The sequence below is a fragment of the Lepisma saccharinum genome, chromosome 1 (genome assembly GCF_977018435.1).
Source record: "Lepisma saccharinum chromosome 1, izLepSacc3.1, whole genome shotgun sequence".
Taxonomy (NCBI): Eukaryota; Metazoa; Arthropoda; class Insecta; order Zygentoma; family Lepismatidae; genus Lepisma; species Lepisma saccharinum.
Genome location: NC_139229.1, coordinates 27060135 through 27085290, shown reverse-complemented (window position 1 = coordinate 27085290; position 25156 = coordinate 27060135). Strand labels below are relative to the sequence as shown.

The 25156-nt window shown below is 36.1% G+C and overlaps 2 protein-coding genes across 2 annotated transcripts in view; both read right to left on the bottom strand.

Moving 5' to 3' along the window:
- Nucleotides 1-8346, bottom strand: part of LOC145993978 (CD63 antigen-like) — a 28089-nt gene extending 19743 nt beyond the window's left edge. Inside the window, exon 1 of the mRNA XM_083130014.1 lies at nt 8199-8346. Coding sequence (XP_082986140.1) covers nt 8199-8261 — 63 coding nt within the window. The 5' untranslated portion in view covers nt 8262-8346. The remainder of the gene's footprint in view (nt 1-8198) is intronic.
- A 2394-nt stretch (nt 8347-10740) lies between these two features.
- On the bottom strand, nt 10741-23601 carry LOC145987856 (CD63 antigen-like). Its single transcript, XM_083122648.1, has 5 exons — nt 23437-23601; nt 20366-20554; nt 14321-14491; nt 12832-13026; nt 10741-11396 (listed from the first exon to the last, which is right to left on the bottom strand). Exons 1-5 carry the CDS (start codon nt 23497-23499, stop codon nt 11220-11222), a joined length of 795 nt encoding a protein of 264 aa, XP_082978774.1. The 5' UTR covers nt 23500-23601; the 3' UTR covers nt 10741-11219.
- Nucleotides 23602-25156: the final 1555 nt, after the last annotated feature.

The window sequence follows — 25156 nt, the reverse complement described above, 5'->3', positions numbered from 1 at the left end:
ATACGAAGGGTCAAAAATAGAATTTTGGTTAACTGGAACGATTTCAGAATTACAAGAAAGAGATAAAAACGAAATCAATATAAAAACTTAGTTATCACCAGGTTGTACAAGAAGAATAATAGTTTATTTTTACTTATGAGATCTGGTCATGTTACTGGGCTCTGAAGTGTCTAGTTGATGCACATAAATTTTCGACAACGATTCTCAAATATAAATGTATAGGGTGATTTTTAAGTCCGTAAAATATTAGATATTACCCACAGACAAATTATGCAACACATAGTAGTAGTAATTCTGATGCCGATAGAACGACAAACTTTCAAAGTTTTTGTAGGAAACCGTTCCTCCACAGCTTGGAGTTGCCCGTGAGACATGTCGCTTCGGTCTGAAAGCTTCCTAAATGCAACGTTGCTGCAAATAAGAAATATTATTACATTATTACTTCTGCTTTTATTACTACTACTACTAATAATAATATTTATTTAAGTCATGGGCACGATATAACAGCCAGGTACACCACTATGTAAAAATAGGAGATACAAAAGTTAAAAATTGAATATATAATTGAAGACTAAAATTGGTAAACCATGTAAGTGCCAAAAAAAATCAAACACAGTTTTCCACGTTAAACTGTCAAATGTGCCATGCTTTATAATGTGGTAAACGTTAAAAGTGGTTGGTAGGCCTCTAAGTAGTTCAAAAGGGCGTGTAAAGAGGTCGCTAGTGTGAACGTCTCTGCGAGCTGATTTGGTGAACGATGGAAGTGCCAAGCGAGGCGGCAGCTATATTTCCTCGTGAACAGCGTCAAAGCAGTCTGTGTTTACGTTTGTAGCTCCACATTGTCCACTCTTTTCGTTTTCATAAAAAAAAAATATTTTGGAGATTGGTTTCCATTTATGGTAATCTCGTCACTTTTATTTGTAGTGTTGAAAATAATAATAATAACAATACTAAACTATTATAATTTTTGTACATAGGTTACTGAAATTCACAAACAATATATTGAAAAAAAACTAATATAACAAGATAGACCACTGTGTGTAATTTAAATAAACAATATTAACAAGATTAAAAAAAAAAATATTACAAACAGGAACAGGTAATGCAACATGTTTTTCCATACACAAGAATGAACATTTCATAAAAATAAACTTAATTTATTATTTCAGGTACCAAAAGAGGTTTCACGTTGAGGGTGAGTGAAAATCGTAAACCTTTGGCCTTTTTGAAAGATATTAGAATTTGAGGTAGCCTATTCCTCGTATTCCATCTGGGAATTTTATAAGATATATTATTCACTATACGATGGCGGGCTGAAAAGTAACGCCTGCTTTTTTTGTGACGGTGTAAAGACATTTTGGATTTTGAGTAACCATGCATTGTACTCTTCAGACTTACCCCCTTCTCCATTCCAAGTTTCAAACTTCTATCACTAGGGGTTGCTGAACTAGAGCGAGGAAAATGGCAGCATGTAACCATACTATGTCGGTGCACCTGAAACTGCGTGTGGTGACCGAGTTTCTAACTGCAGACAATGTGTCCCCCAATTGACATTCATCAGATAATGAAGGCTTTTTATGGCAATGAATGTGTAACGTCAGAATTGTATGATGTTGGGCTGTTCCTGCTCACAATGAAAACCCCTGCTGAGGAACTCTAAACTCTCAAGAAGTTCTTTGTCACACACATTGAAAGTTCCTTAGCAGGGGTTTTCATTGTGAGCAGGAACAGCCCAACATCATACAGTACTGACGTTACACATTCATTGCCATAAAAAGCCTTCATTCTCTGATGAATGTCAATTGGGGGACACATTTTCTGCAGTTAGAAACTCTGTCACCACACGCAGTTTCAGGTGCACCGACATAGTATGGTTACATGCTGCCATTTTCCTCGCTCTAGTTCAGCAACCCCTAGTGATAGAAGTTTGAAACTTGGAATGGAGAAGGGGGTAAGTCTGAAGAATACAATGCATGGTTGCCCAAAATCCAAAATGTCTTTACACCGTCACAAAAAAATAGCAGGCATTACTTTTCAGCCCGCCCTCGTACTTGGAAAGATAAAATCTTCTGTATAAAATTGATCGTTTTCAATTTTCTTATTTCTTCTAATGTAGACATATCTAAGTGTTAGCCATTCAGAATAATGCTGTTCATAGAAATTATTTTTAAATTTCAGAACTGAATCAACATTTTTAAGGTAATTCTTGGCTGTCAGCATAATTCATTAGTATATTCAAGAATAGGACGAACAATTGCTTTTTTCCAGGTATATTAAAAATAATTATAACTTTAGTCATATAACCACCATTGCTGTTTTCTCAATATCTTGCACTATATCGCCTCGGTTTGTCGGTAACGCATAACGCTTTTCGAAATTAATAATTCACCAATATGTTCATGTCGATCATTTGAGGAAAATCTAAAGAGTGATTAAATTAGACTTTTATCAGCTTATTTTAAGTTTATATATTTCTGTAGAAAGTCTAGAACACTCAAAGAAAACGTGAGTTATTATGCTTAAGGAGCGATAAAATGTAAAGGTACCTCTGCGTGTAGAAACTGTATTCCAAGAGATATTTAGAGGATGAAGTTGCACGTGTCGCTCGGGATGGACGGTTTTCATAATGGCGTGGGCCGTGTCGGCTCGGCCTGTTGTTCGAGCATAAGCGGTGTGTGCTTCCTGTTAAACTGAAGGGACTTGTGTCGCTTTGGTCTGAAATCTCCTACAGAGCGAGGCGACACAATGCACGATATTTAGGGAGATTTCAGACCCAAGCGATACACGACAAGCGAAAGCGGGGTTTCATACCGAAGTGACAAGCGACAGAGGCCCTTCAGTCTACAAGCAAGCATTCACCATAAGTGACAAGCGACACGCGACAGAGACCCTTCAGTCTATAAGCAAGCATTCACCATGCATGCGCGAATAACAAATACGCGACATGTGCAGCCAGTGGCGGCGATTGGGTTCCAAAACAAGGGGGGCAAGGTGCAAAAAGGGGGGGCAAGGACAGTTTAGTTTTCCTTGGTACATAAGGTTTAGCATAGTGCGGGAGAAAAAGTGACAAAAAGTTGGGGGGGGGATAACTGCCCCCCTCGCCCCCTAATCGCCGCCACTGTGTGCAGCTTGTCGTATCGTTTCGGTTCAGAAGGTTTACTGAGAGTTCGCTTTCATATGACGCGTATAACGTATCACTTATCGGTCTAAAAGCTCTATTAGGCTTGCATATTGATTTTACAGTTTTTATAACTACATATGGAACAGCGTTTTACCATACACACATAAAATTAATCCTTTATAAAAAGGCTCGGGTGTAAAACATGATAAGTGACATTTTCTTGATTGCTGAGTTCATTAAGGAAAAAGATTGTTAGAAACTATACTGTAGATAAATTGTTTTCTTGTTGTGTTTACCGATTTCAGAAGGCTTCACTGAGTCCAATGCAAATTGCATGACATGGCAATTTCAGTCTAAAATTAAAGGATGGCACATTTTACTTTGTAACTCAAAAATAAACAAAATGTCATTTACCATGTTTTACACTCGAGACCTTCAAATATTACTCGCCTATGTTATACAAGTAAAATGTGGATAATGCAAAAGCCAGTACAAAATAAAAAGAACTATGTGCATTTTCATAACTAATTTATACATGCGAATAATCGTGACTTCTTTAAAAATAATTTATTTTCGAATGGTAGTTAAAGAACCATAGTTGCATTGCAAGAGACGCCATCTACATTTTGGACATGAGGACCAGATCACTTTTGTAGTAAATGTAATGTTATAACTAGGGCTAGGATTTTTATGACCTAAAAATCACCAAAATATGCAAAATAAAATATTATCTTATGACCTTAAATTTTACAAAATATGCACTATAATTTGAAAAATATGCCCTTATAACTGGACTGTTTCAAACATCAATATCTAAATGCTGAGATATTTTCACATACGTACCATATTTAGTTTAGTTTACGGGCCTTGAGTTGCAATGCACAATGAATACTTTTTCTAAATTTTCAAAAAAAAATTAAAAAGATTTTGCTACAGTCCAAAGAAAAAAAATCGACTAAACATGGGAGTAAGAAAGGATCCACTTGGAAAATGACTGTATATTTCTTGAAAATGCAAAAAATATGCTGAATATGACAGAAAATTCATCAGAATATGCTCTATCAAGCAGAAATGGCCAAATATGCCAAAATATGCCCTTAAAAAGCACCTTAATACTATTAGTTTCTTCATAATATGAATTTCTATATGTTTGGGGAACACATCACCCTTACCAAAAAAATATGCCAAGTCATAAGAATCCTAGCCCTAGTTATAAGCTTTGCCTATTCATTTATTAATTTTTATTATCACTTTAGGACACTCCACTGACACCATCTTTGCATTTATTATCTTCTCGGTTCAATATCGCATGATAAAGATAGCGCATTCCTTTAGTGTTACAGACTTTTGCGTTATACAAGTATTGAAAAATATTACATTCACAGTCACACCTATTTCCTCTCTATTCATTAAACGCAACTTAGGCCAGGTGATCTGTCGTGTTGCTATTTATGGCCTAATACCGATGACGTTACATGTATAAATAGTCTCTGAGTAGCCCTTATTATGTAAAAAGATGTTGGCTAGAGCAATTCCTGTATATTATCAAATATTTTCGCACATGTAGAATTGCTCATTGCAGATCAATTAATCTAATCATTCACCTTCTTATCAGGAAAATGATGATAAGTATCTTCAGGATTTTAAACATGTAACATATTTCACTTATGAAACACACACACACATATATAGAGTCAGCAAATATAATATTCGTGAGGTTCATAATGAAAATTACGTTGAATTCATTTTTTACTTAAGACAATGAACTTATTGATTGATTTCATTTATTCTACTTCGCTTTTCTGCCACTTTTGGCAAATTGCGGTGGCATCGTTTGTATAATAAGTAAATAAATAGAAAAAGATGAGGATGAATTGTGATAAGAAGAAATTGAAGAGAGGACAATCACAAACACACATGGACAGAATACGATACAAACCCAACAGATGATTATACTGGCTGCGAGTCCAGGAGCCAGGGCCTCGTTAGTCTGCAAATGCAGTGCAGGGTGCAGGAAGAGAAGCTGACATTTGGGTGTCATCACAAAGGATCACTCTTTGAACTGTTATGAATTTACACATTTTGAATATTGAGTTACAATTTGATTTTATGGTATCATTCTATGAACCAATGAATAACACGTGTGCAGGAGCATACTCATCCAAACATACAGGGATTCGAACCCGGGACCCATGGCGTCGTAGCGTGATCTGCTAACCACTCCGCCACGGTGGCCGGCATGAAGGTGATGTGATCAGCACCACGCCCCGGCAGTCTTTAACCACCCCAGGTACCCTTTGATGGTAGGTTGTATGGGCCTTAGAGCCGCTTAGGCTGGGACATTGTCGGAAATGTTCTCGCTTAAGATCACCCACGTCGGGATCGAACCCAAATCTCCCCGTGGCAATGGAACGGCGTACCTACCACAGTAGCTCTCAAAAAGAATTATTGTATAACATGCAATAACAACAAGTCTGTTGTACGATGGAAGCTAATAAATTCAAAAATACAAGATTTGCAGGGAAAGAAAAATGTGTTAACGTCTAAGACCACATTTGAATTGTTTTCTTCTTAATATAATAATGGAATATACTTTTAAAATGGACTACATGTATGTTGAAAACAGTTTATACTCAAGCGCGTTTCCAAACATGACTAAAACAACAAAATTGGTATACGTATCTGCTTTATTGCGTGCAATCGGATCATCAACATAAATACAATATATCGTTAATAGCTTAGCATCAACTAAACCAACCGAATAATCATCATGCGAGCATGACAGAAATCCATTATATGCATGCAGTTATTTTATTTACTTATAGATACTTTTTCTTTCATTTTAGACATTATGAATTCTTGGGAGAGATGGATCAGGATCCTTCGAAACAGTACCTCTAGGTACGACTTTACTAATTCCTCATTTCTTTCTTACACAACGCCGTAATTTGTGACGAGGGTCGTGAATTTTTAATTTTATTTTACTCTCAAAATTTATGTTATTTTGTAGTGATATTTGGTACGATTTTTAGCTATTTAGAACCAGAATCAATATGATATTTATGTTTTAGAGGGATGATAAGACCCAACAGATCTTTATATGTAATTTTATTATATATATAGTATATGTATAGGCCTATATATATATATACACACACACATACATACAGTGGGAGGTGAAGTGAAAAGTTTAGGAAAACTGGGGTAATGTAAACTATCCTTTTAACTTCGTCTCTCCAACGAGATAATGGGGTTTCTAACAAAACAGGATTCATATTTCTCTTAAAATTTCACGAAAGGGTAAAACGGGTTAGGGTAATACGGGTAAGAATACTCAGTTCAACTCCTCGAAGGCAAGTGCAGTAGGGGCCTCCCGGATGGCGTAGTGGTATCGTCATCGCCTTGTAATCAAGGGGATCCGGGTTCGATACCCGGTAGAGGCACATAGTGGTTCGGATCCCACTTTAAACTGTAGGTCCAGTCACGATTAGCCTTACTGTACATGAAGTGGACATAAAACACCAAATCAACCAAGTGCAGTAGGTTGCTTTGTCTGCCCGTAGCTCTGCGCTTGCATAATGGCAAAGCCAAAGCAGTGACGTCCTTTGTACCTTTGCGTGCATGGATATCGCTTTCCCATCTAGTGCTATGCACTTCGGGATGTATCGGGACGGCAAAAGCAGTTGTCGAGGGCGCGCGCCGTATGAAGCTTAACGCCCACTGAGACGAGGAGAAACGCAGCGACAGAGTGGGCGTCTTAGTGGGCGATAACCTTTAAGACAACCTGCAGACTTCTGGCACGGAAATTCCCGCTTCCGTTCTGCACGTTTCCCTGTACTGGGCGTTACACCATTTGATTTCAATAGAAGCAGACAAGAGAAGTTTTGTTGCGTTCTGTTGCCGCGTCTCAGTAGGCGCTAAGCTTTACTGTCTACAACAGACTACAATGTACAAATCCGTTTCATTTATTACTAATATACGTGATAATAATAATTTAATAAAGATAAATTGTACATTAAAATGTGAAGTGCCACAGTATCTTCTTTACCTCAATAGCCTCCACTTTTATTTGGATGTAGAACCCACCACCTAGGCCATGGAGGTGATGTGATCAGCACCAGGCGGAAATAAACTATTATTAGAGGCTGGGCCAATCCCACGGACGCTCCTTGAAGGCGCATTACTGGAAAAATTCTCGCCTGTAAATCACTCATCTCCGAGAACCGAACCCGGTCTCCCAAGTGGAAACCAGACGCTCTACCTACTGGACCACCGGGACTATATATTTTACCATCTTTCCTAGCATTTAATGTTGACGTTCTTTGCTTTCTTTTCAGAAAAGATAATAAGCAGCTCGTTGGGGGAGTGAAATGCGGCGTAAAATAACGAAAAAAGCAGAAAAGGCAATAATGCATGAAATATTATTAACTATTTGTTGTTATCATTCTCAGTGCTCGAAGTGAGGGCGGATGCGGGGCAATGGTATCCCCCCAGCTGTCTTATTATCACCATGTTAATCCATAGGATCATCCCCGCAATCTTGTATCTCATACTATCTATTATATTATATTATATTATGCCTATAATTTTATATATGTGTTCTAAATGTACATGTACAATGTCACAATTCCAAACTTTTGTAAAGTTGAATGGATGCTAATAAATAAATCAATCAATCAATCCCAAGCCTCGACCAAACATTCCTCTGGTCAACATTTTTCACTTCAAGCGCTGATTTCACACTGTTCATTATGACTATACTATACAAAATACGTTTCAGTCTGGGAAACTAGATTTTTCAAACCTCTTGGGTTCATCTGAACCATTGGCTTCGCCAGAGAGGGTTGGGTGGAGAAACGGCGTCCCATTCGACACCCCCCAAAAACTAAACAAGATAAAGCTCTTTTAGCACAAAAAAATGCAAATTTTGTATTGTATATAGATGCATACAAACTGTGAAAAATATCTCCTTGCTGTTCACTTTTTTTCCTGACAACTTTCACTGATTTGACCAATCATGCTAGCACCATCCCTTTAATATTCGTCTCGAAAAGAAGAGTTTTGAAAAAAAACTCACCGATAGCAACAAGTTGAACGTGAACAGCAGGTACTTGATGCAAGACATCCCAATGTTCCTCATTTTGCGTTCGTAATTGCTTCCAAATATGTAAGAAGTAAACTTTTTACTGCAACTTGAATTGTAGACGTTTGATTCCAACGGTTGACAGTTCTATGTTATCTACTGCCAAGGTGACTGAATAGCTAACAACGCAGCTAGCTTTGTTTTATCTTATCTTGAGCCACATCTGTAGATTAGATTCCTGCGTCGAGACGAATACACCGAAACTTTTCGTTGAAACATTCGTCCAGTGTTTGTAAAGTTACTTTTTTAAAAGTAACTGTTACGTACTTGTCTTAAAAAGACACCACTTCCTGCTGGAAATGTTTTTGCAAATATATTGGAAACAATCAATAAGACTGCTCTACAAAATGAAACTTGTTGAGAGCTGTTTTGGCAATGAGAGGTGATTTAACATAATTCGAGGTTGCTGATTACGAATATGGAAAAAAGGTAAAGTGCTCCCCTGTGCATAGCACCACGCCATGAAGGCGTATAGGGGGTGTGGGTAACGCCCCACACTTTCTAGATCCCGTCGTGAGTGGGGGTGATGTGATCAGCATCACGCCCCTGGCCGCCTTTACCCTCCAGGGTTTCCCCCAGGTACCCATGTTATTCGACGCTGGGTGGGCGCTGGGGCCGCTTTCAACGTTAGAAAAGTTCCCGGATTTGAACCGGCCGTGGATCGAACCCGGAACCTTTAGCATGGTAGTCAGACACGTTACCGACTGAGCCACCGCGGCCACCCTTACAAATGTGGAATCCATTTTCATGTCACATTTTTTTTTTACAAATTGTAAAATTAAATTCCGATTATCGATATTTTTTACATGTGCTATTTTACGTACGGCAGCAGCTATATTTATATTCCAAAAGAACGTGAATTTTCGCAATAAATTCGAAATGTCATTGGTGAAACAGGCTTGGGTTCAGTACCCTCTTTTGTTCCGCACTCCACGCCATTGCTTTTCCTGCTATTTAGAACTAGATGAAGGGTCTGTATACAGTGGCTCCTGTGGCAGAATTTCATTTTAGGATTTCCCGTGTCAAATTCATTAAGAAAACGTTCATAGTTTCCAAATAGTAAAATCATTGTAGAGCAGTGTAATAATTCATTGTAGACTTACATGTGTCCCGGATTTTAATGGACTGTCCCTTATTTAAAAAATATAAACTGTTCTGAAGATGAAAATTCGAGTCTAAATTTTTATTAAGGCTATATACTGCAATTTTGCAATTATGTCCCGTATTTTTTACTTGCGATTGCGATTTTGTGTCCAGTATTTTCACCTCGATCTTCACTCGCTCTTCAATTTCGGATAGAGTCGAAAACATGTAGATTTCTTCTCAACCAGAACATACCATAATACATTGTAATTTTCATGGCAAATCCGTGACCAGAGTTGTGGAGTAACGTAACACTAGTAACGAATTACGTTTTCGGTGCTTGCGTTAGTAATATGTTATTTTTACGGTACTTGAATTAGTAACGTGTTATTTGTACGGTACTTGAGTTAGCAACGTGTTATTTCTATGAAATTTGAATTAGTAACGTGTCATTTTTACGGTACTTGAGTTAGTAACATGTTATTTTACGGTACTTGAGTTAGTAACGAGTTATTTTTACGGTACTTGAATTAGTAACGTGTTATTTGTACGGTACTTGAGTTAGTAACATGTTATTTTACGGTACTTGAGTTAGAAACGTGTTATTTTTACGGTATTTGAGATAGTAACTCGTCACCAATTTTCCTCCACCAATTGTGACTCTATTTCGTTACTTCGTGTCAGAGTTGGGTAAGTTGCTCAAGAAAGTAAAGCGTTATAATTACAATTAGTTTGCTTTAAAAAGTACCGCGTTACCGTTATCGTTACTTTCCTTCCAATAGTAACGCGTTACAGTTAACGTTATTTTGCTCCCAAAAGTAAAGCTTTACAATTAACATTTCCTCACCTCCAAAAGTAACGTATTACAGTAAACGTTACATTGCTTCAAAAAGCAATGCGTTACTGTTACTTTTCTTTCAAAGGTAGGGCGTTACAATTAACGTTAGGCTACTCTGCTTCCAAAAGATACGTTATAGTTAATTTTGTCATGTAATCTTTGTGCGGTTCAATCTCTTCTTTGATCGAAGAAAATATTCTGAGTAGCACTGGGTTTGTTGGGAGAATTGCCATCGAGGATTCCTGGATACAAACTGGAATCTGCAGATATTCAGTGTTATTTCTTCAAATACATTTACCTAACTGTTTATACAAGTGTCATATGTGCATGGCAAATTAACGGTGACTGTAACACGTTACTTTTTGGGACCAAGATAACAATAACTGAAACACGTTACGTTTTCTTGAGTAACTTATCAGACTTTCAAGAACGAGAGGGTAGGCTTACATTTTATCTTAAAACAGAAAACTCGACATCTTGGTACGGTGGTTGCACTTGAAAAAAGAAATGATTGATATCCATATACATTTGTCCTTTATTTTTAATACAGACAGAATAACTAACTCTATCTATGTCGTTTAATAACATTATTTTTTCCATGAAATGAATGGAAAACAAATATATAGCTGCTTTCTATTCAACCATTTTAGTTTAATGTCCTTAGTAGCTATTGACATTTGTGTCATTTAAATTTTAGAATAAAATTCCGCCAACAAATTTTTCAACAACATATATATTTATATACAAATATGAGTTTATATATAATAACCATATGCATCTTATATTTACATATGTACACTATATTAACTTAACTCATTCCCAGCAACAATATAAGAATGTGAGACTAACAGTCTTACTTTCAAGATTTCTAGTTAAAATAACTGTGTTTGTAATTACTTCCTAATGAACAATAAACGTGTACACATTTTACATAGTGGTATTTCAAGCAAAAATATACACTCGTCAAAGTTGTGAAGACAAAAAAAATCTTTCATCTTTGCATATTTCTACATTATACACTTTTGAATACATAATTAGAATTTGCGATTTGTATCCATGTAAAGTGGATAGGTATATTTGGGGTCAGTGGATCCAAGCAGCTTGTAGCTATTCGTGAGCGTTTCTCTTAATTGTTCTCGTCGCAAAATATTTTCTCTCTTCTGTCTCCTGATGGCACGTCCCAGGAAACAAGAGAAGAAGACGCCAAAAAACTGTGAACAAAAATGAGACAAAATTGGTTTTGAAAAACAATTGAAGTGCCATCACGCAACGTGGCAATTACTACAAGTACAAATATTGATCTCAGCTACTGCATTATCACTTCTAAATATTTTGTGTATTGGTTTTGTCATTTTTATGAAGTTATGTTTATTTTAATGGATTTTATTAAAGTACAGTCACCAGCAATAAAAATGCGACACCTATATCCTGAAATACTAGCTTCCCTGCAATGCATTATGTGTGTTGCCTAACTCGACGGCGATAAGTGGATTTTAACTGTAAATTTTCAATGGTAACTTCTACCACCGCCATAAAGTTAGGCAGCACACATAATTCTCTTTTGTTAAAACTTTTCATGTATTCAGGCATTGCCATTATTTATATTTTAATCCAATCTCTTGTCTAGAACCTTAAATTGTGTGTGTAAAATGTCACAGACGTAACGCTGGAATGCCCCACATGCATATATACACCAAGGAATATGTGGTTCAAAATTGTCTTCAAATGATTCACTCAATGGTGTTTTTTCTGGAAAGTGTATGAGGATCAGTTGGGACGTGGTGAGATAAAGATGTATTTCTTTTTGGAGAAAACTCCAGGACACAATATCGTTTTATCTATTAATATGGTGCTAAGTAGAGGCAATAACTCCAAACACCAGAAGATTGTTGCAAGTTTAAATATGCAGTATTACTTCGTGCAAAGTGGAAGGAGCATTGAGTAAATACAAAGTCTACTACGCAATAGCAGAAGTTTCATGTTTGAAAATTTGGAACAAATTTGTTCCACACTGTTGCGGGGATCGTGTAGTAGAAACCAACGGGAATGTGTAAAATATTGTGTTAAATATTGTATAGGGTGATTCAAAAGTCCTCTAACACCCCTATGAAATGTAAAGGGTCCGCCATATTGGTGGCCTCAATATTGAATTCAACTTTCTTCCTGCACTGCATTTTTCATGAAATTCTAACCCGATTTGATATATCACATCATCCCCTTCCCATTTAAAATGTTTGAGTTGAATTCAATAATGCGGACGTCACAACAATATGATTCCCCCTAGGCGTAACCTGTTTTTCTCATGACCATTTGTACCCAGTCTAACTCTTTTACATTTTATAGAGGCTGTTAAGGGACTTTTGAAACACCCTTTATTTGAGGTATGCTTCTGTTGGTTTGTGTGACTTGAGCAATTTGTTTAAAAAAAAAATTGGACGGAGATGCTGGCAATATGTTGTTACATATTTCTTACTTCTTGAATGGTTCCAGTACATATTTTTGACTTTTATGTACATATTTTACTTGTCTTTATTAGTACATAATTATCTTGACACTAATAGTGAGAAATGGAAGTTGTTCGCAGAGGACCTCGCATTTCCTAACGGCAGCCCTGCTGTCACAAAGCCACATGGAACAAGCACATACCTGCACTAGTCCAAAGAGAATCGCGATTCCGGCCAAGGTGGCACCACTGTTGCTAACCAGGCTTTCCAACTTCGGCAAGCAGCCTTCAACGTAGAGGATGCAGTCTGTCTGATTGTAATTGAAGCAGCAACTGTTCGGTAGACTAACGTTAATGTCGTCCCAGTCGGCTGGACCATCCACCCCGCAGCACTGGAGCTGAAGAGTTAACAAGGATTATGTATCAAGACAGTATATTCTAGGCTGGCTACGCCATCTGCAAAGCAGAGACTTTAGGATAATGTATAAATAAGAAGTTATATGAGCACATTGTAGGTTCAATTTCTTTGAGAGCTTTCAACTCACAAACAAGTGAAATGAACCATATTTTAAAATGTCAGCTTCGCTCGAGAAAATGTAACTATTAAAATTATTTGTAAGAACATAGCTAGTTAAAACATAGTCTTAAATATTACCGAGAAAATGTTTGTATTGTTTTTCCGAGGTAGACAATTTCATATCAATAGCCTAACCTTATTTTTTTCACATTGGCTCCTAATTTACTCACTCCATTAAACGTATATTTTATTCCTTCGTTTGGTTAACGCTTTCATCTTTACGAGCATGAGTCAATAATAATGATAATAATAATAAATATTATTATTATTAGTGTTATCATTATTATTATTATTATGTGATTGTTGTCAGATGAAGAAAGAAAACTAGGAAAAAGAGTTGGAATAACAGAATGGAGAGAGAGAAAGAAAACTTGAAAAAAGAGGTGGAGAAATAGAACGAAAGAAGGAGAGAAAGGTGTCAGGTGAAGAAATAAAACTAGGAAAAATAATTTGAAAACCAGGAGGGAGGGAGAGAGAGAGAGAGAGAGAGAGAGAGAAAGAAAGAAAACTAAAAAATGTGGATAAACAGAAGGACAGAGATAAAAAGAGAGAGAGAGAGAAACCTGAGAGAAGTAAAAACAAAAATATACAAATGATAGAGATTCTTTTAACTCGGAAAAATTCTTGAAATTTAAAATTTCTGGAATTCGGAAACATTCCGAAATTCGAAAAATTAAGAAAACTGAAAAAAATCATCGTGGAAACACATGAAGTTCCAATTATTACATTACATTACAATGCAACCATTACATCCAATTATTGAATGTCTAAACTAGTATTATTTTAAATATCTGTTTGTCGACTTTGATGTGTTACAAGTTGCTTGTATTTCATGAAAATAATGAATAACAAATAGAGATTAATACAAAAATAAAAAAAATAAATGTGAATGAAAGCTAGAAGTCATACTACAAAAGCACAAGTTCCAATTCTAGATAGGCATATTACACAAAATTTGACTCGTGCACAGATTAGAAGAAAGGGTTTATCATATATTTCTTATTGCTTATTAAATTCATGGTTCAAGAAGTCCTGAGTTTTGTAAAACAGTTGATCCATTAATAAGAAACTGCTTGACCTTTGAAAGAATGAAATAAATATATTATTCGCGTTACCTCTTTCTGTATTAAGTTCCAAGCGTCGTGATAATCCTTGCGCGTTTCGTATCTGTGCAAGGCGTGGTCCATTCGGCGGTGAAGAATCAATTGCAAATCGCTTTGCATAACAAACCCTGCAATCCCTGCCGAAAACTCCAGGATGAAAATCAGAGACAGGAAAAACGAGAACTGAAATAATAAGGAATAAACAATTGCAAATAGTCAGTTTTCATGTTAAGTTAGGCTCATCCATCCCAGGCTGCATTAGTTCCATAACCTTGGTCTTTTTATTCAGCATTGTGTTGCTAACCTCCTGACACCACCACAACTTGGAAAACCAGGATTCTCTATCAGTGTTGACTATCTTCTCCAGCTTCTTCTATGTAAGCTCTTGTCCTCATAAACTCTTTCTTGTCCTCATTTAAACTCATTAAAGACTGATTATCCTCATTAAAACTGACCTGGTCTCGTTTAAGTAGTGACCTGTCCTCGTTCAAAACCTGCCTTGTCCTCATTTAAACTCATTAAAGTTTGATTATCCTCATTAAAACTGGCCTGGTCTGGTTTAAGTAGTGACCTGTCCTCATTTAAAACCTGCCTTGTCCTCATTTAAACTCATTAAAGTTTGATTATCCTCATTAAAACTGGCCTGGTCTGGTTTAAGTAGTGACCTGTCCTCATTTAAAACCTGCCTTGTCCTCATTTAAACTCATTAAAGTTTGATTATCCTCATTAAAACTGGCCTGGTCTGGTTTAAGTAGTGACCTGTCCTCATTTAAAACCTGCCTTGTCCTCATTTAAACTCATTAAAGTTTGATTATCCTCATTAAAACTGGCCTGGTCTCGTTTAAGTACTGAACTGCACTCATTTAAAAACGGCCTTGTCCTCATTTAAACTCATTAAAGTTTGATTATCCTCATTAAAACTGGCCTGGTCTCGTTTAAGTACTGAACTGCACTCATTTAAAAACGGACTTGTCCTCATTTAAACTCATTAAAGTTTGATTATCCTCGTTAAAACTGGCCTGGCCTCGTTTAGGTAGTGAACCGTCCTAATTTAAACCCTAACTTTCCTAATGTAAACTCATTTAAGTATGATTATCCTCATTTAAATTGGCCTGGCCTCGTTTAAGTAGTGACCTGTCCTTATTTAACCCTGACTTGTCCTCATTTCAGACCTGACATGTTCACATTTAAGCCCTGACTTCTCATTTAATCACTGTTGTGTCCTCCTTTAAGCATGCTTATCCTTATTTAAACTGGCCTATCACCATTTATGCCCTAACATGTCTTCAATTAAGAATGCTACACTTATTTAAATTGGTCTGTCTTCATTAAGTATTGACTTGTCCTCATTTAAGGTCTGACTTGTTCTTATTTAGGTTTGCATATTCGTATTTAAATTGATCTTTCATTTAAGCTTTGGCTTATCCTCATTTAAGTATATTCTTATCCTGATTTAAGCCATAACATTTATGATTGTAGGATTATCCTTATTTAAACTGACCTATCCTAATTTAAGCTCACACTTGTCCTCGTTTAAGCAGTATTCTAGGGGTCCGGGTTCGATACCCGGTGGAGCACATAGTGGTTCGGATCCCACTTTAAACTGTACGTCCAGTCCCGAATACTGTGCATGAAATGGACTTAAAACACCAACTCAACCAACTAACTCAATTAAGCAGTTTGTTAGGTTTTATACTGTTACTCGTTAACTGAGTTTGGTTTTCACTTGTTACAATAGCAGTTGCTTCATCTTGTACAAAAAATTGACAAATTATTACACGTAGATTGGTATATGAAATCAGTTCTTCAGTTGAACAAACAAACAAAGAAAAATAAATATAAAAAAATATCAAAATTTTTAGCAATGTGAACATTATGAATGCTACATGGAGGTAGAGTATGTATCCCACATGATAAAATACATGTCTTATCGTCATGTGGGTCTAGAGCCACTTTTCTTACAATATTGCTAGTTAACAAGTGATCCACACTCTGAATTCTATTTTCTGATGTTTTGATTAACCTCTGTGACATGAGACAATTTTTATAATCTTCAAATTCAAGCTCTTTATCTACAGTGTCTCTACCAATGCCCTTAGCTTTTTTGGCAACAGCACCACTACATGTTTTAAAACTATACATTTTAGCTCTTAACCCAGCAAATCCTACAATAACATCGCCAAGTGTCTCATCTTTTAACTTGCCAGGCACCTTTTTGTTGTGGGGTTGAATATTCAGATGGCCTGGCAATTCACTGGTATCAAAATATTTAATTAATTCAGGATGTGATATATCTTTATAAACATCTTCTGTTTGAATATCAAGAATAAAACTATCTGTATCTATATACATTAATTTTATACTATTACCATAAAAAGGTTTCAACACATCATAATATAGTTTTAACATATGTAATTTCGACAATGATGAATTAACCCAAAAAAATTACCTCTTCTCACTTCATTCATAAAATACTAGAGTTTGCAACACTGTTTATATTGTCAACAATTAATTATTACGAATATAACCTACCTTCCAAATCTTCAATATTGGTATTATTAGATATTGGTAGGTACACACACAAACTAGTGTGTTTGTGTTTATTTTGTGTAGTAGTTATGCTGTATAATGTGTTTCTGTTTGTCTTGTGTAGTATCGGTGGTGTGTATGTATGTGTCTTGTGTTGTAGTTGTGCTGTCTAGTATGTTTGTGTAGTAGTTGTGCTGTCTAGTATGTTTGTTTTGTCTTGCGTAGTAGTTCTGCTGTCTAATTTGTTTGTGTTTGTCTTGTGTAGTAGTTCCTCCATTCATATTGGGGGTTAGGCGTAGAGCTGACAACTCTGCACTGTAAAAACACATGTCAAGAAACCACAATATAAGGCCATGGATGTTCCCAAGGTAAAATGTTCCGGAGGTAAAATAGTCCCCCGTTCGGATCTCCGGGTGGGGACTACTTTGGGAGGTCTCTGGACTAAGGATAAGATCTACGTTAGGAAGAAGGATATTAAATTAGGCACCTGGAATGTTCTGAGCCTTTACCGGCCTGGGGCATTTCAGTGTACAGTTAATGAGATAGTTAAGTATAAATTAGATGTAGTAGCTGTCCAGGAAGTTAGGTGGCCAGGAGAAGGGAATTGTAAAACTAAAAATTATACTTTTTTCTATGGTGGTACTGAAAATCATAATTTTCGAACAGGCTTTTTCATAAATAATAGAATTATATCGGCTCTTAAAACAGTAGAATTTATTAATGATAGGATATCATATGCAGTTTTACAGGGTAGGTGGTGTAAAATTATTTTAATAAACATACATGCACCAACGGAAGATAAAGATGATAATACTAAAGATGATTTTTATGCAGAGTTAGAACAGGTCTTTGATAAATTTTCTCAGTATGATATGAAAATTCTGTTAGGTGACTGTAATGCACAAATTGGCAAAGAAGAGACATTTAAATCCACGATTGGTAAAGAAAGTCTTCATGAATTAAGTAATGATAATGGTATAAGATTGATTACTTTTGCAACCTCAAAGAATTTAATTGTGAAAAGTACCACTTTTAAACATAAAGATATCCATAAATATACCTGGTCTTCTCCAGATGGTAAAACTCATAATCAGATAGATCATATTCTCATTGATAAGAGAAGGCATACTAGTATAATTGACGTTCGTACACATAGAGGTGCTGACTGTGCTAGTGACCATTATTTAGTAATTGCTAAATTAAGAGAAAGACTCTCAGTGATAAATCATAAGCAACAAAATCTAAAAGTTCTAAAATTTGATACAGGAAAGTTTACTGATGAAAGAATTAAGAAAGATTACCAAATTAAACTGTCAAATAGATTTGATGTTTTGCAGGATTTAAATGATGATGAAAATATAAATGAAACAGACGTAAATAAGAATTGGGAGCACATACGTAATGCAATAGAATCAGCAGCTAAAGAAAGTATAGGATACCATAAACCGAGAAAAAGTAAGCCATGGTTTGATAATGAATGTCATAATCTAATAGAAATAAGAAATCAGGCTAGACTTAGGTGGTTAAATAACTCTGATGATACAAATCTAAACAATTATAATAGAATAAAGCGAGAAGTTAACCACACGTTTAGAAGTAAAAAAAGAGATTACTTGAAAACCAAAATTAACGAAATTGAAACAAACAGCAAAAATAAAAATATCAGAGATTTATATAAAGGTGTAAATGAATTTAGAAAGGGGTGGCAACCTAAAGTAAACTTGATAAAAGATAAAGACGGTGATTTTCTAGCTGACCCAAGTGATATTCTAAATAGATGGAAGAACTACTTTAATGACCTTTTAAATGTCCATGTAGGAGATAAATCAGAAGTGAATGAAGTACACACAGCAGAACCTTTAGTTCCAGAACCCAACTTGACTGAAGTTAAAGATGCTATTAAAAGGCTAAAGAATAACAAAGCACCTGGCATTGATTTAATACCAGCTGAGTTAATTAAATATGGTGGAAATTCATTAATGTATCAAATTCATAAATTAATCTGTTTAATATGGAATAAAGAAGAAATCCCTCAACAGTGGAAAGAATCCATAATTGTTCCTGTGTTTAAAAAAGGTGATAAAATGAACTGCAATAATTACCGTGGAATTTCTCTACTCTCAACAACATATAAAATATTATCTAACATTCTTTTAACAAGACTAACCCCATATGCTAATGAAATTATAGGTGATTATCAATGTGGATTTAAACGTAACAGATCAACTACAGATCAAATTTTTCACATCAGACAGACACTTGAAAAAAAGTGGGAATATAATCAAAATGTCCATCAGCTATTCATTGATTTCAAAAAAGCATATGATTCAGTCAAAAGAGATAAACTATATAATATATTAGTTGAGTTTGGAATACCTAAGAAGCTTGTTAGTATGATAAAAGTATGCACCAGTGAAACAGAAAGTAAAATTCGTGTGGGTATTAATATGTCTGACAAATTTACAATTCATGATGGGTTAAAACAAGGAGATGCATTATCTCCATTGCTCTTTAATTTTGCCTTAGAATATGCTGTTAGGAAGGTAAAAGAAACTAAAGAAGGACTAAAATTAAATGGTGTGACTCAGTTGTTAGCATATGCAGATGATGTAGACTTACTGGGGGATGATGTGAATACAATTAAGAATAATGCTAAAATATTTTTCAAAACTGCTAAAGAGATAGGTTTGGAAGTTAACAAAGAGAAAACTAAATATATGCTTACAGGCCGAAACCAAGTGTTAGGTAATAATCAAAATCTAATTATTGATAACAACTCGTTTGAACCAGTTTCCAAATTCAAATACTTAGGAGTAATATTAACAAATGAAAATTATATTAAAGAGGAAATAAAAAGTAGGCTTAATTCAGGAAATGCATGTTACTTCTCTCTTCATAAACTTTTGTCTTCTCGTTTAATATCTAAGAAACTGAAAGTTAAAATATACAAAACAGTAATTTTGCCTATAGTATTATATGCATGTGAAACTTGGTCCCTTACATTGAAAGAGGAACATAAATTGAGAGTATTTGAAAATAAAATCCTTAGGAAAATCTTTGGACCTAAAAGGGATGAGGAGACAGGTGAGTGGAGAAGGTTACATAATTTAGAACTACATAATTTGTATTCATGTCCAGATATTATTAGAATAATTAAATCAAGAAGACTTAGGTGGGCAGGCCATGTGGCACGAATGGGAGAGGAACGAGGAGTTTACAGGATTCTTGTTGGGAAACCTGATGGTAAGAGACCTGTAGGAAGGCCAAGACGAAGATGGAGGGACAACGTTGAGATGGACCTAAGGGAAATCGGTAGGATGGAAAAGAGTATATAGAACTTGCTCAAAATAGGGAAACATGGAAGGCCTGTGTTGCTGCAGCCATGAACCTTCGGGTTTAAGAAGGCTAGAGAGGTAGTTAGTTACTCGTTAACTGACAAGAATAATTGAGTTACAACTACACATTTCGGAAATGAACTAGTTAAGTTACCATTATTCGAAAAAAAAACTAGATTTTATGAACACTTACCACCATGACCATACACGTGCTCTCTCTAATGGCGCCAAAGCATCCAAAAAAGGCGACGAAGAAGACAAGAACTCCAACAGCTATAAGCATCACGGGGGGAGAAAAGAATTTGTCTTCTAGGAAATGCTCGTAGTCATAATACAAAGACTGCACCGTCATTCCTATGGCAATGATAATAATGCCGGTAAGCTGAAACGAAGAATGAAAAATGAATAACATTATTGTGGAATCCATCGGATTTTATTTAAAGTTAGAATAACAATTTTAGACAAGAAAATAATTTGGAGTTTCATATCAGGGAAGATCCATTTTAGTTAAGAACAATTTTAGGAAAGAATATTTCAGGGAACAATAACATTTGGGGAGTTTTATTAGGGAAGATTCATTATAGTTAAGAACAATTTTAGGGAAACAATATTTTAGGAAAGATTAATTTTACTTAAGAACAATTTTAGAAAAGATCAACATTTGGTAAGTTCTATTTTAGGGAAGATCCGTTTAAATAAAGAACAATTTTAGGAAAAGAAATACTTCAGGGAAGAACAATATTTGAGATGTTCCATTTTAGGGAAGATTTATTTTTAGCAGAGTAATTTTAGGGAAGAAGAATTTTAGATTGTGAAAGAGATATACTGTAGCTTGTCTTGTATTCAGATCTGCATCTTCAATTTTCATCTCAATAGGGATAACAACAACAACAACAACAAAAAATGAATACAAATGAAAGTAAGTCTCGGGAACGATACTCAAGTCCAAAGTGTAATCTAGTCTCCATTAGCTTCTGTGTAAATATAGTTGTCGTGGACTGATACTTGACTGACTCCCTTGCAAAAAGAAAAATGCCTGCTTCTCGCTTTTCCCTTTTTATATTTGTAATTATTTTTCTATGTTCTATCTTCTTTCTAGTTTTCGATCTTTTTTCTGTTTTTATTACGTTCGTATTTACTTATTCTTTTCTTGATTATTTCTTTCTCTATGTTTTCCCTCCTATTTTGTTTGTTTTTTCTTTATTCTTTCTCTCTATCAATGTTCAGTCATTCTTCATCCTTTTCTGTCTCTTTCTGTCTATCTTGTTTCTATAATTCTCTTTCTTTCTCTCTCTCTCTCTCTTTCATTTCGCTTTTCTATTTCTCTCTCGCACTTCTCTATTTGTTCCCACACGCCCTCTTTCTCTCTCTCTCTCTCCCTCTCTCTCTATATTTGCCACCTTTCTGTATTTCACTTCCCTTCTCCCTCTCTGTGCATGTGTGTGCATTGGCGTACGCAGAGGGAGGACTAATGGGGCTACAGCTCCCTCCGAAATGTTGAGATAATCAATATGTTCATATGAAAACAGTGAAGAACATGTAACGACCGCCATGTTAGGCAGATTTCAGTCGTATATTGGCATTTATCTCATTCGTATACTTTCAAGTTAAGAACTTAGATTAAATTATTTATACTTAATTGTTTTCATAATTCATGTATATATTTACGTTTTATCTTATGTTATAATATTATTCGCGTATTTTTGCAACATTTATTCAGAATTTATAGGCTAATAATTATCCCAAATAATATATGCAACGTTTTCATTGTTTTTCAATTCCAAAATGGCTAAGATTATTTCTATCTTTCTCGCAAATTTTGTTGTTTAAGCACAAGTTAAATACATTTCTTCTTAATATCGATTTTTGTTCAACAATGTACAAGATTGAAGTAATTTGTCTTCGTTATAAACTAAATCTTTATTTAATCATTTTTATGTGCAAGGGCAAATATGAATTATTTGATAAAATCAATTTAGTTATTTTTATGTAGTTTAATTTTGTAATATTATAGAAAAGCATTTCTCCCTTTCTTTCAATAAAATATCGTTTTCCTATTGGCTGTTTATGTTAGGAGTGGGGAACCACGCTACGTGTTTTTGGCGCTGTAAGAACTTCCACGTTGGCATTTTTAATTGTTGCCAACCTGAACTTTAGCTTACTATCGCTAATTAACATTGATGTGTTATATAAATTATCAGTTTTTCTTGTGTTATTTTATGTTATGAGTTTTGTATTATTGTAAGATAGAAGAATCTGTTATGGTGCGCCTCGCGCTTGAGGTAGGCAGTTGAGGTCTTGCTATTAACTGTGAAGGCGGTGCGCGGACTCTCGTGTTAAATAAGTTGCTTATCACTGCCTGCGAGCGTGCATGACCCAGCAAATTATAATTTTAACTTGTGCGAATCAGTATGTACGCGCGCGATTTCTGATTAAAGATTTTGGGCATTTTAATTATAAAGTATTTGAATTTCATTTTCCGTCACGTGTCGCCATTCGGTGGTTTCCTTCCTGGAGGAACGTGGAACGTCTTAATCCCGATCCCTGGGTGAGAACTGGTGCTTCCAACTGACCAGCCGGAGCAAGGAGCGGTGTGTTGCCAATTCGGATCTCCATACCCTGGAGTTACGAGTGGTGACAGGCTGCAAACTTGGGGAAAACAGAGTGGTAAATGGGAAAGATAGCCTTAAAAGTATCCTCGATTGTCATTTTTGAGAGCAGTAAGATCTAAATAAACGAAATATGTTATTATACATACCGTTCCCTTAGAAAGCAGATATGTACTGTCCACCTTTACAATTCCAGCCCCTTTCGGAAAAAAAGACACGTACCCAAGTGTGTGTGTGTGTTGCTTCTTCATTTCTTATTTCCTCTTACCCCTTTTTTTATGTTTCTCTTCTCTCTTTCCTTCTCTCTCTCTCTCTCTCTCACTGTTTCTCTGATAGTTCAGTTCTCTTCTTTTCTCTCATTCTCTGCCGCTTCTGCGATCTCTCTTTTGTCTTTTCCCCTTAAAACATACAAACAAGATGTCAATATATCTAGCATAAGACCACAACTTTTGGGAGCTTCCCCGATGGCGTAGTGGTAACGTCCTGGGTTCGGATCCCACTTTAAACTGTAGGCACAGTCCCGATTAGCCTTTATGAGCATAAAACATCAAACAAACACAACTTTTAGGTTTTGCCTCCCTGCGTGTGCCGTAATTAGTATAACTCACTTCAAAATTTTAAATTGAAGAATATTGTATAATACAAGTGTACTTACCGCAAACATTAAGTTGAAAACAAAAAGAAGATATTTGATAAAGTTCATCCCTGACGTCTTCATGGTGGGGGCCTTGTATTTTCACACTCCAAACGAAAAACACTACACCTAGTTACTGAAGAAAAGATATTGCTCATGCCCCAAGAATTCTGACACCCTGTTTTTATCTATTGAAGGACGAGATAACTGGTATTAATTTGCTGATCGGTTATACAGATAAAGTCTTGATAAGCCCTTGCACAAAGACGTGTAATCTTATCGTAAAATATATTAATATGAAAAAATATATTTCGTCAGAATTATTTTTAAAATATAGAAACGTGGCGTTCAATGAAATGAATATATTTTTTCCCCCAGAAGCTCAATCTCAAATCGATATTGCGAGATTGTGAAAGAGAGATATCGCTTATTTCAAAGAAGAATAGGGTGTTTTAAAAAAATGTGGACCATTTTATTTTATGAGTTAAAGTAGGGCTTCAAGTAGAAGGCAAGCCGTGATGGTACGTTCGATGATTTAAGGTGGGGTCCTCCTGGATGCCGTAGCGGTAACGTCGCCACCTTGTAACCAATGGGAACGGAGTTTGTGGAGGCACAAAGTGGTTCGGATCCAACTTTGAACTCTAGGTCCAGTCCCGATTAGTATTTTCTATGCATAAAGTAAAAAAAAAAGTAAAGGGTTCCCCTGTGCTTAGCACTACGCCACGAAGGCGTATAGGGGAGTAGGGGTAACGCCCCACACTTTCTTGATCCGGTCGTGAGTGGGGGTGATGTGATCAGCATCACGCCCCTGACCGCCTTTACCCCCCAGGTACCATGTCATTCGACGCCGTTAGAAAAGTTCCCGGATTTGAACCGGCCGGGGATCGAACCCGGGACCTTTAGCATGGTAGTCAGATGCGTTACCGACTTTTTTTTATTTTTTAATATTCTTTATTTTATGCAGGAGTGACTACTTACATGATCCTATGATAACATTACACATATATCAGATCTAGATCTACATAAATAGGTGTACTTACAGGAAAAGGGCTTGCAAGAAATTTGCATAGAGTGTTTTGCGGTTAGCTTGCCCGACTGAGCCACCGCGGCCATATGCATAAAGTGGACTTAAAAAAATAAAGTCAGTTCAAAGATTGCAGATGGGAATGTGAACGGGTGCCAGAGGGGTAAAGGTGGCTGGAGCGTGTTGATAACACCACGAAAAATCTACGAGATCGAGTTGTGCGTCCTACTTCCACTACACCTTATGATCCTTCATGTCATTTTTAGATAATCATATTTGATACTGCGATTACGATAGGTCACTTTCGATTCATTGGTGTCTCTCACTGTGGTAACAGTAATATAAATCAGCTGATACAAAATAGATACTACACACTTTCTGAAAATAATTTGTGTAAGTAAATGTTCATTATTTGTCCAATGTACTGAGTATATTCCCTAATTATTGGGAACGTATTTGTTCCCAAGGTCCTCCTCCGTAGTCGAGCGGGTTAAGGCGTTCACTCGTCTTGAGATCGTTCGCTGCGGGACGGCGTAAGTTCGAATCCGGCTCTGGTCGGAATTTATTCGGCCTACGTATAGGGCCGGTGGCGACCCACCATCGTGAGGAAATTGGGAAGCTCCGAGTGAGTGAGCGTAACCCGATCGAGAAGACCTACAACGGCTGGGGGCTCGTCGGGCTGATCCCCCGACACTCCAATACTGGTCTAAGATCTCC

Bases quoted from the DNA above. Each gene is read 5' to 3' on its own strand.
- LOC145987856 (XM_083122648.1), bottom strand. From the start codon at position 23,499: ATGAAGACGTCAGGGATGAACTTTATCAAATATCTTCTTTTTGTTTTC. The intron at 14,492-20,365 runs GTAAGTGTTCAT...TTATTATTTCAG, and splicing joins GCACGTGTATGGTCATGGTG to TTCTCGTTTTTCCTGTCTCT. The intron at 13,027-14,320 runs GTAACGCGAATA...TTAACTCTTCAG, and splicing joins GGAACTTAATACAGAAAGAG to CTCCAGTGCTGCGGGGTGGA.